The sequence below is a fragment of the Micropterus dolomieu genome, linkage group LG02 (genome assembly GCF_021292245.1).
Source record: "Micropterus dolomieu isolate WLL.071019.BEF.003 ecotype Adirondacks linkage group LG02, ASM2129224v1, whole genome shotgun sequence".
NCBI classification, from domain to species: Eukaryota; Metazoa; Chordata; class Actinopteri; order Centrarchiformes; family Centrarchidae; genus Micropterus; species Micropterus dolomieu.
Genome location: NC_060151.1, coordinates 5,307,173 through 5,317,859, shown reverse-complemented (window position 1 = coordinate 5,317,859; position 10,687 = coordinate 5,307,173). Strand labels below are relative to the sequence as shown.

Genomic DNA, 10,687 nt, shown 5'->3' with positions numbered 1-10,687 from the left:
TATCAATAATATTCCATCCAAGCCCAACTTAGCTGCTTTAATATTTACAAGGTACGATTTGAGGATGTGTCTCCCTGTACTTTAAAATCAACCTAACTCTGTTAAATTTGTCAGTTTATTATACAAGCTGAATTCGGAGACATGTCCAAACACTGTTTTTTTTTCAGTGAAAAAGAGCAAAATATTTTGTTCACAGTTGTATGTGCAGAAAGTTGAAACAGTTTTTATTGTAGCCATGTGTCTATGTGACCAACTACAACCCTGCTTACTTTGGCAGTGGCACCAAATTGACAGTCTTAGGTAAGAAAATAACCTCACACAAAATAATTTATCTCTGAAGTTACAGCTTCTAACAGTTTCTGTTTTTGTAAAGTTTTGGGATTTAGAAAAATTATAGTTTGGATGTGTTTTCAATTACTTTTAGATTTGAGCTGCATTGGTATGTAACTTTGGAGTTTGATGGAGCTCAAACTGTGTAAAATCTGATAACGTGAATTTGGAATTCAGAGGTTGTCTCTTTAAAATATATTTCCTTTCTGTTTTCAGTCAAGGAAAATTAACTCTAATAAATTGCGATGTTAATGTTAGACACTTCTGAAGGAAAAAAAGAAAGACGGAAATCACTGTTTTTTGAATGAGTGTTTCTCTAGCACATCACATTAAACATTGAGATATAACGTGAGATATAACGTGTTAATTTGTGAGCTTTAAAGGTGCTGGTATAGGCGGATTTTGTAACCTTTGGAAAGATTGAGGCCAGCTGTTTCCAGTCTTTATGCTAAGATAAGCTACCTGGTTACTCGTTCTAGCTACCTACTTATGGCACAGATATTCTTGGCAGGAAGGCAAATAATCATATTTCCCAAAATGTCCAACTATTGCAATGATTTCTTTCCTTTGTCTCCGCAGAATCAAACCGTACTGTCACCCCGCCAAAAGTGAAAGTGTTCAAACCTTCAAAAAATGAGTGTCAAAACAGCAAAAACAAGAAAAAGAAGAAGACCTTGGTGTGTCTGGGTTATGGTTTCTACCCAGACCATGTGAGTGTGTTCTGGCAGATCGATGGGGATAAAATCACAGATGGCGTGGCGACCGACAATGCTGCTCTGCGGGACGGGGACTATTACAAAATCACCAGCAGGCTGAGGGTCCCACTCAGGATTTGGTCAACACCAGGCAAGAGGTTCACCTGCACCGTCAACTTCTTCAATGGAAACACAACTGTGCAAAATTCAATGTCGGTCGAAGGTGTGTTCATATTTATAGTTCTAAACATATTAAACTCCCAAAACTCAAAGTTGCACTGAAATAACCTAAATCCTCTTTCCTTTTTCTGTCAGGAGATGGAGCAAAAAGAGGTAAGGATTGATTTGTTTGAACCTACACAGCTGAAAGCATCAACACTGCTGAATCATGTCAGTCGCTAAAATGCTGCAATTCCTTTTACAGAGGAATATTTGAAGATCACGCACACTGCCAAGCTGCCCTATGCTGTTTTCATCGCCAAGAGCAGCATCTACGGAGCCTTTGTGGTGTTCATCGTGTGGAGACTTCAGGTTGGTCCAACACGATCGTGCTATGAGCATTTTACACAGACTCATTGTTGTATCTCTGTACAAAAGACTTCCCAGTAGAAGTATTGTACTTGCTGTAGGAAAACCTTATGTGTATTTTAAATTAAAGCGCTCATGGCCAGATGGTACAATAAATTTCCTTTCAGACAAGGAAAACGTAACATTGGTGGCTTCACCTTCCTGTTGAAGTGTAGTTTTATTTGGACGTGACAGGGCTGTTACAGAATTTTTTACTACTACTCATAACAATAGTAAAATGTTCAGTGACAGTGCCCGTAGCAACTGCAGTAAGACATGACTGAATGTCTGTGTGGTTGAAGTAGGGGTCAGAGAAACGTGGTGGCTTCATACAGAAAAAATGTTAATTGACCTTATCAAGCACAATAGTGTGTTAACTTTATTAACATTTAATCAAAACCACCATCTTTCCTATCGCAACGTTATTGGGACGACACATTTGAGACAGATTTAGTTTCATTTGTATGTGCTCGCATGCTGTATTCAAAGCATTTTTCTGGACATTTAGAATTTCATGCAATTGACAGGGATGGAATTTGAAAATACAGAGGGTGGCTGCTGGTCTTGTGTTTTGTTTTTAACCATTTTTTTCCAGCACAAAGGGGGAAAAAATCAATAGACTGATCTGAAATGACAGCTTTATTAAACATAAATAATAACAATAAGAGATGATAAGTAAGTCATCAATTTACACAGTTCTCTGTCTTGAGTACATGTCCTGCATTTAATTTGTCTCTCTCTGTCTATTCGCTGATGGCATTCTACTGTCAATAAGAGGCCGACATGTAAAAATGCCGTCACAGTTATGTAATAAGGCGCATTTTTGAAAGTTTGAAAAGGACTTAAGTGAAGTAGGTGTTACAAAACCCAAAAGAGTGTTTGGTTTTTTTTGGATGAATCACTGAAAATGTGTCCCTCTCTGTCTGCTGCACAGGGGTCATCTGGAAAACAGAACAACTGACCGCTGAGCTGCACAAACCAGCTGGTTCTCCTTTTAACTGTAAATAAAAATTTAAAGGTATGAATGTTGATTTGCATTTTGCCTTCAACGCGAAATCAGCTAATCGCATTCTGCACAAATAAGAGCAACTTGCTGGATTTAAAAGCACGTGAATCATTTGATATCCAATTTTGACTGACACTTTGCTGTCTGTTGTTTGTGAACTGCTTCAAGTTGAATTTCATTCTCAATAAAAGCTTTTCAGAAGACATGTACTGTACGGCATCAGTATTTCTTTGAAACAGTTGTCTAAAGTGGGCCGCATGTGTAAGGTCTAATACAACATGTACCAAGTTTCCCACCTGTCAGGTGCCAATCACACAGTTGCTATTTGATGTAGGTAGTTAACATGTAAGTTACATCAGTTTCCATTACTTTTATGAAGAGATCAACTCACTGCCTGCCGCTGACTCAGTGGATGTATTTTTAGCAGCATGCTTATCTTTGTTTTCTGAGAATTGAACTTTTTCTTTCTTACATGTGTTTCCATTCCTTGGACTAAGCTGAGAATAATAATAATAATAATTTTCCACTGAGCAAAACTGAAAGGATCTCTCTGATGACATCTCAGTGCTACATTCAATTAAATCTACCATTGTGAATTCTAACATTCATACTTTTTAGCGTGCATCACGGTAAGCACATTCCTTTTAGGTTTAGGTTAAAGAAGTAAGTGTTCACATTATAGTCAACCACAGCCCATAACAACAGGAACTCAGCGTGCTCATCTCTGTGCAGAAGAAGGTTCAGAACTGGAACAAACCCGGGGCATGAAAGCCTGCAGAGGCGGTGAGAGCGACAGCAGAGAAGAGGATGTGGTCACAGAGCAACCTCTCTGTGCTGAGAAACGACGGAGGTGCAGTCCTCCACTTCACCGCAACCTTTACAAACAACACCTGGTTCTGAGCAGCAACCCCCCAGCGCTGCACCAGACTGCAACAAACTGCTGTTTCTGTGTCAACTGAAGATACAATATGACCCGACAGCTGTTGAGGATGATCTGCTGCAGCAGCCTGAACAAAGTGTGACCACACTATAATATAGTGCACAGACTGTCAGTGTTCGTAGCTCATGGAAGGCCATATCCACCAGGAACATATTTCACAAAATTTTGACTTTCCCACCCAATAAAGACATTGGATTTTTTGTTTTCTTATTTCCTTTAGGCACTAACAAGAAAAATCTATGCCTTTTGTTTTCACAGTAACATTGCAAGTAGCACAGATGACACCGAAAAGTGATAAACATGGCTGGGACAAGCTTGCTGCCCTGCCGAAAAATTACATTGTTGCTCATTTTCCAACACCACTTATGCACAGCCGACTTCAATAACTTTATAAGTCACAAGCCATAGCGACAACAAGCATGTCCCTGTCGTGTCAGAGCTTTTCTGTCTTTGCTTGTGTTTTCTCACTTTGCAACATTCGTGTTGTCAAGTTTGTGAAGATGTTTCCTTAATTTGCTTGTTTTGTCTATTTGTATGTGTTTTCTTACTGTAAGTTTCAGTGTGTTGAGGGCAAATGCTACATTATGAACCTCTATTTATGTGAGCTTCTGGAGTGGAAAAGGTAAAAAGGTCCTAATTATTTACTGTTAACCAACTAACATTATGCACAAATATGCAACATTATGTACCAATATGCTAACACTGGCATACAATCATACATACAATGAATCTGGAAAAGGTTTAACACAACAACGATAAGAGGTGGCATGTCCAAGACTTGTTCAGTAAAACCTGGGTTGTTTTTTTCCCCAGCTCTCACGTAAGCTATGAATAGTGGGATATGAAATGAGACAAGTGAGTGAACTATGAATATTTTTACCTTCATATACTGCTGAGGTTCCAGTGAGCAAGATTCAAGATTCAAAGTGTTTATTGTCAGATGTTCAAGTTTCCCAGTACACTGAAATTCTTACTTTGCTGTCCCCATCAAATGCCTACAATAAAAGTAAAATGAAATATATGTATAAATAAAAATACAATGGAAAAAAAAACGATGAATAGAGATATAAAATAAGCTTCAAATTTAAAAAGTGTAAACATCAGACATAAACATATATAATATATATGTAAGGCACTAAGCCCTTCTATATTTTACTCCAATAAAAGGTGTCATGTCTCAATGCAATTATATTGCATGATCTTTCTACTAAGAGTATTCGCGGAGCACATGAATGAATTCTCAGCTCAGGGTGTTTGGACATTATCAGTATGGTGTCTCCATCTGCAGGACAGTCAGTACTGTTACACTGCTGAATTTTATTCCCATAAGCTGGATACTGAACTCGACACTAATTCAGCTACAGGTCTGCGGTGAGCTCTAATGCACATTACATGACAAAAATGTGAAGAAAATGCCAAGTAGTTCAAAAAGGTACAACATAAATTTGATTTTATTTAACCCAAGATTTGAATAACATACACACATGCAACATCAATATACTGAAATGTGAGATATATATATATATATATATATACATAATGTAAGAGACCCAAAACATCAGTGCTTTTAAACACAAACATTAAACATGTATTAATCAATATCTTTATATTATTATTAAATGAGACTATTTTAAATATATGTTTTATATATGTTAAAGGGGTTGTTATTAACAACAGCAGCTCTACGTTTTAGCTTTTTTGAGCTCATTGTTGTAGCCAGTATTTTGTTTTTCTACTGAGCTTTTTAGTATAATTACCTTATTTTACTGTTTTGTAGAACTTTGTTTCCAGCAACAGGCAGCTATTTTGAGCAAAAAAAAGCTTTGGTAACCCCACTGTGTATTACCTCCCCAGCACCAAACAACAGAGACAAAGTGAGCAACAAGCTGGTGAACGCTGTGAAGCATTTTGCAGCTAAAGAGACAGATATTATCCTCATGTGCCAACTTCCTGGAATGAAAATTACAGTGGGTGAGGCGTGTAGCTATCCACAAACAGAAGGGAAATGACAGGGAAGTGAAGGGACAGTCAACAAGAGAGAGAGCTGTCAGGCGCATCATAGCAACGGTATCACTCACGCTTTTCATTGGTTGTGACTCACGGCGCCCAATTACATTCTCTGTTCTGTTCTCTGTAAAACTCACCCTGCCTTACAGTCTAAGCTGTAATATTTCTCTCACATAAATTTGCAGTGAAATTATTGAAAAGCGCATATCATATCAGTTCAATACCCAACGCGTCTATTTGTTTCCAACTACAGACGATTCCGTGTTATACGGAACAATGGCCAAAAAGCAATCAATTCAAGTATACACACAGATAGTATAGTTAAAGTAATTAAAATTATTATGTACATATTTTACATGGTTTCATTTTCACAAAACCCCAACAAATTTTGTCATACTGCACATTTCTGTAGCACCTCATGTCTTGCACGCTCCGTTTCAGCTACTAAGTGAAGCATCTCACTTCTATTCGATCTTTGTTGCACATGCACAGTAAAAAGGACTACTAGCCAATCAAAAGCAGAGTAGGGCGGGTTCTGTTCCAAAACGAAGCCACTTCAGCCAGCAACAATGGCTAAACACAGACAGAACAACCCAAATCCGCTTCACAACCTAGACTGGAGCAAGACGTTTCAGAGTGGTTGTTCATGTCACAAATGCGTCTTTCATAACATTTTCGTAACATTTTAACTGTGCACCATCTCTACATCACACTAACAACTTTACATCCATTGACTACCTTGAGGGTTTCTAACGCTATTTTAATTTCATATTTAACTAGCTCAGTCAAATAGCTAAAGAGCAGAAATATCATTCTCAGGAGCTGGTGGAGACCAAAACAGAGCTCGTAGAGGGAACATTAGGCTTAGAATCACCAAGAAGCAAGATAGCAAGAACAAATATTTGTAAAGCTAACTAAATTTCATTGCATTTATGTAGTTCTTAGTATTTCATTATGTCAGGGCAGCAAACATTTGAAGTAGGCTATAGTGTGTTGAAATGACCAACAAATTCAAGAGTTTGTGCTCATAAGTGAAGAATTATCCCTTAAATTCATAAGCCTCTCAAGCCAAATGAGAAAAACTGCTGTGCTGTAAGTTTGATGGTTTCCAGCAAGTCAACACTTAAAAATATAAATCAGAATAAAATAAAGGCTTTCGCACATATACTGTATTATAGGTATCTATAACTTTGCCAGGATTAATCCCAGAGGAGAGAGCAGAGCGATGGCCACAATAGACATGTTAGCACTCCGGCCTGCAGAGCTGGACAGCGTGTAGCGGCCCAGGCTGGGCAGTGGACAGGAGCTGCCAGAGCCATGCTTCTTTCCCAGCATGGACACACCCTCACTTGCCAGAAGGACTCCAGAGAAGGTGATGGTATTGGAGATAGTGCTGGCCCAGGCGCAACTCCCTTCTTTCTGCCTCACCCACACCTGGTCACCTTTCTTCAGTTGCACCATTGTGTAGCAGGTGTTAAGGGTTGTGTCAGTCCCAACCACCTGGGGGACAGGAGTGGAGAATGGCATTTTAGGCACATTGTTCTGTTACTCAGTTTGGCTATTATATCAAAATCATTCATGTCTTCTCAGTAGATCCTCATTGCCTTTTCTACAGACAACAAACTAGTTCCTTTTGATTATATTTTTTCTCCTTTTCCTGACATTTTGTTTCTGATGACCAGGATGTGCAGAGTTTAGTTTAGGTTTAGTTTAGAAAAATATAGATCTCTCAGAATGAGAAAGAAAGCATTAGTCTTTTTTATTGTCTGAAATTTACGTTTGATTTTTTTTTTTTTTTACCTTAGTTTAGTTTAGTATGTGCTTAGTTTTGTTTAGTCTTATGTTTAGTACACTTTAAATCACTTCACTTTAGTCTTGTTTGCTTTTGCCTGTTGAATGTGACAAAAAAGCGATGATGACCATGGTTTACAAGATGATCTGTGAATTAAGTTCTGTTACTTTTTGGTCTAAAGTAGTCTATAACTCATTCTAGTCTGCCTTCTAATTCCGTTTGCATAGTGGGATTATGTAGTGAAGTGTGCAGAGTGTATATGGCCTAGCCAGAAGAGGCTGTTAGTCATGTTGTAATGTTGCTATGGTGTTATCTGCAATAAAGCCACCTCAAATGAAGATGAAATCTCTGCCTCTGATAATTGATATCCAAAGATATCACAGTATACTTTTGGGGCGTTCGACCACATCTCACACTCTTCATCAGTAGAATGAGTTTGCTCATTTGTTATTACATGGCCTAAGCATGTTCTCATTTAGTTTAAACTAACAGACTCAATTTTAGATTAGTTTAGTTAACTCTTGTCTAGTGGGGTTTATTTAGGATTAGTCTACTTTTCTCGTCTAGTTCATTTGTTGTTTAGTCTTTGAATAGTTTATTGTTGAGTCTAGACTGGCCAACTTTGATCTACTTGATTCTTGTCTGCAGGAGCTGGTCGCTAGTGACAATGATTCCCATTCCTGCAATTGGATTCAAATTGCCTTCAATTGGGATTCACAAACAACAATGCAGCATGTAATCCAGCGTTGCTGTTGCAGTTTACTCGTTACTGTCCAACAGATGCATCACAGCTGTCTTAACGTTACTGCTAATGCTACTTACTAGCTAATTACTGCATTCCTGACGCTGCTTCATGTTAAAAGTGTGTAAAGAGAGGACAGCTTTCATTGTGAAGCAGCTTCATGTATTTATCGGTGAGATTGTGACACTGAGGTTTGCCTACAAAACAAGACATGGTCATTTTCAGATCAGTTTGAAATGTTGAAGGGAGGGACAAGAAGGGCCAGACACCACGGGTGTCACTAAATCAACCAGGACTGAAATCTCAACGATTATAATGAAAAGTTAATTAAGTAGTTCTTAAGTAGTTATACTTATCTGGTTTAGTTTAGTTCATTTACTTTGTATTGTTAGGTTTACTGTAAACTAGAGTGTAGTGAACTCCAGTTTTAGAGTTTATTTTATTTAAGAGTATTGTAGTCTTAGTCTAGTTTAGTCTTGTGTACCTGAGCATGGCAGATCATCCTCTTTTCCCTGTTGACCATGAAGTGCCATGCGTTGTTGTGGTCTCCGCGGCAGAGCTGGGCAGCAAACACAAACTGGTAGATGCCAGCGACCGGCGCGGTGAACACACCCGTGGCATTGTTGTAAGCGGAGCCCTGGTTCACCAACACGTGGTTGAAGATGATCGGGTCAAACAAGATTTCTCTCAGCTGTCCCTGGTAGGCAACGTAAAAAAGAACAGCGCCCCCTGGGACACAGATTCATGTCTCAATCAAATGTTAAAAGACTGCATCACTTAGCCAGTTAATGTGAATTCCAATTGGCAAGTCTAACAACAAATAAAATGTTCATTTGAATGTGTTTCTACCTAGGTGTTCACATAACGTGCATAAATTCATACATAAAATATTATTATTATAGACAGTTACATTATCATGCATGTGCTATCACACACACTACCAACCCTGTTGTGTGGCTGCTGTCTGACCGGAGACCTGTTGAGAGAGTCAGGAGATTTGGTTATGTTAAGCAAGTATAAAGAGTTGCGTTTAAGGTGAAGGGTCAGTTCACTCACCAATTCCACTCGGCCTGCTTCAACCAAACGGGTTACCGACAGAGCCAACACATTCACAAAAACAAAACATATCTGTAACAGAAAGAAACCAACAACTTTAACCAAAAAACAAATTAAGACACAATTAGACAGACAAACTGGTACCTTGGTGGAGCTCATCTTCCTGCTGAGAGCTGGACACGCTGTCTGCTGGACACGGAAGCCTGGCACAAAGTCCACCTGCTGCTGCTGCTGCAAAATCTGTTTGAATAACTCATTCCCACCACACACACACACACACACACACACACACACACACAATTTCTCTGAAAAACTGCATCTCATCCCTCAACACAGTTTGAGACAATGAAATAACTTACATACATTTTCTAGCAGCTGGCTTACTTTTTTGTGGTACACTATGGCAGTTACACCAAACAATAAAAACGCACTGGAACGTCGAAAAACATCGTGAAGGTGTGACTTGGTTTAAAAAAGCAAACCAGGGAACCACTGGGTTAGAGATCTAATCCCATTATATGCAGCTACATACTTTATAGTGGTTTTAAATGGATGTGATGCTTGTGACTTTAATGTAATCATTGATTGACCTTCAACACGGTGTAGCCAGTTTTGTGTGGTGCTTAGAGAGAGTGCATTGGCACTGTTAGGGTGATTTTAAAGAAGAGGCCAGAGGAAACTGGAATTTGACCTATGATGAAATAAAAACAGTAAAACTGTGACCCAGTGTTAGGAGCCTGGCACTGTTCCACCCTGATGTTCTGTGTTGGTTACAGACATTCACCCCAGGGAGGCCATTGCACCATAGTAGTAAGTATGCAGTACACTGGGATGTGTTCAGTCTAACAACATGTTGCACCCGCTTTTTTCTCCTATAACAATGTTAGGCTCACAAAGGAATAATATCAATGGATCAGAAGCAGAGTGTTAGGCTAGTCGTAGCCTTGAGCTGCTAGCCTTCAGCAGAGGTGAGGATCAGGCTACAGAAGTCTGATAAGCTCTCTTCTTTCTAACACCACACCCCCAGATTTATTTTCTTTTCATATTTGTAGTCATCAGCACCACCCATTGCTGACTAAAGTGACATCCCTAAGTGGCTAATGTTAGCGTAGGACCTGGACCTCTTGATTTTGACATTTCATTGAGTGGGTTTTTACATTTACATTACATTCTTGGAAGATAGTTGACCAGCATATAGGCCATGACATGATGCTATATTATTGTTTTAGAGATATCAAGGGCAACAATAGTTACATATTATAACTTCAGATTGAGTGAGTATAGATTATGAGAGCAGAGTTCTTTTACATTCCTCTGTGCTGCTATGTCAACCAAAATGTCCCCTACAGGGGATTAATAAAGTTATATCTTATCGTAAATGCATGTAAGCCAGGCCGAACATGTGCTTAACATCTCGACGACCATGGCCTTGGCTCCGCCTGCAGACACACTGGAGCACACACAAACACACCGAACCAGCACAACACAGACAACCACGAGGTTGTCACAAAAGAAAATACTCAAGTGAAGTACAAGTACCTCAAATTTGTAC

General features: G+C 39.0%; 2 protein-coding genes across 2 annotated transcripts in view; one reads left to right on the top strand and one right to left on the bottom strand.

Moving 5' to 3' along the window:
- LOC123957902 (M1-specific T cell receptor beta chain) overlaps nt 1-2,803 on the top strand; it is a 12,850-nt gene extending 10,047 nt beyond the window's left edge. The window contains exons 5-9 of the mRNA XM_046031005.1: nt 234-300; nt 910-1,248; nt 1,341-1,358; nt 1,450-1,556; nt 2,527-2,803. Of these exons, the coding sequence (XP_045886961.1) occupies nt 234-300; nt 910-1,248; nt 1,341-1,358; nt 1,450-1,556; nt 2,527-2,553 (558 nt within the window). The 3' untranslated portion in view covers nt 2,554-2,803. The remainder of the gene's footprint in view (nt 1-233; nt 301-909; nt 1,249-1,340; nt 1,359-1,449; nt 1,557-2,526) is intronic.
- A 2,370-nt stretch (nt 2,804-5,173) lies between these two features.
- Nucleotides 5,174-10,687, bottom strand: part of LOC123957832 — a 9,733-nt gene continuing 4,219 nt past the window's right edge. Inside the window, exons 3-7 of the mRNA XM_046030911.1 lie at nt 9,280-9,375; nt 9,136-9,207; nt 9,025-9,055; nt 8,564-8,808; nt 5,174-7,045 (exon numbers count right to left, since the gene is read on the bottom strand). Coding sequence (XP_045886867.1) covers nt 6,728-7,045; nt 8,564-8,808; nt 9,025-9,055; nt 9,136-9,207; nt 9,280-9,375 — 762 coding nt within the window. The 3' untranslated portion in view covers nt 5,174-6,727. The remainder of the gene's footprint in view (nt 7,046-8,563; nt 8,809-9,024; nt 9,056-9,135; nt 9,208-9,279; nt 9,376-10,687) is intronic.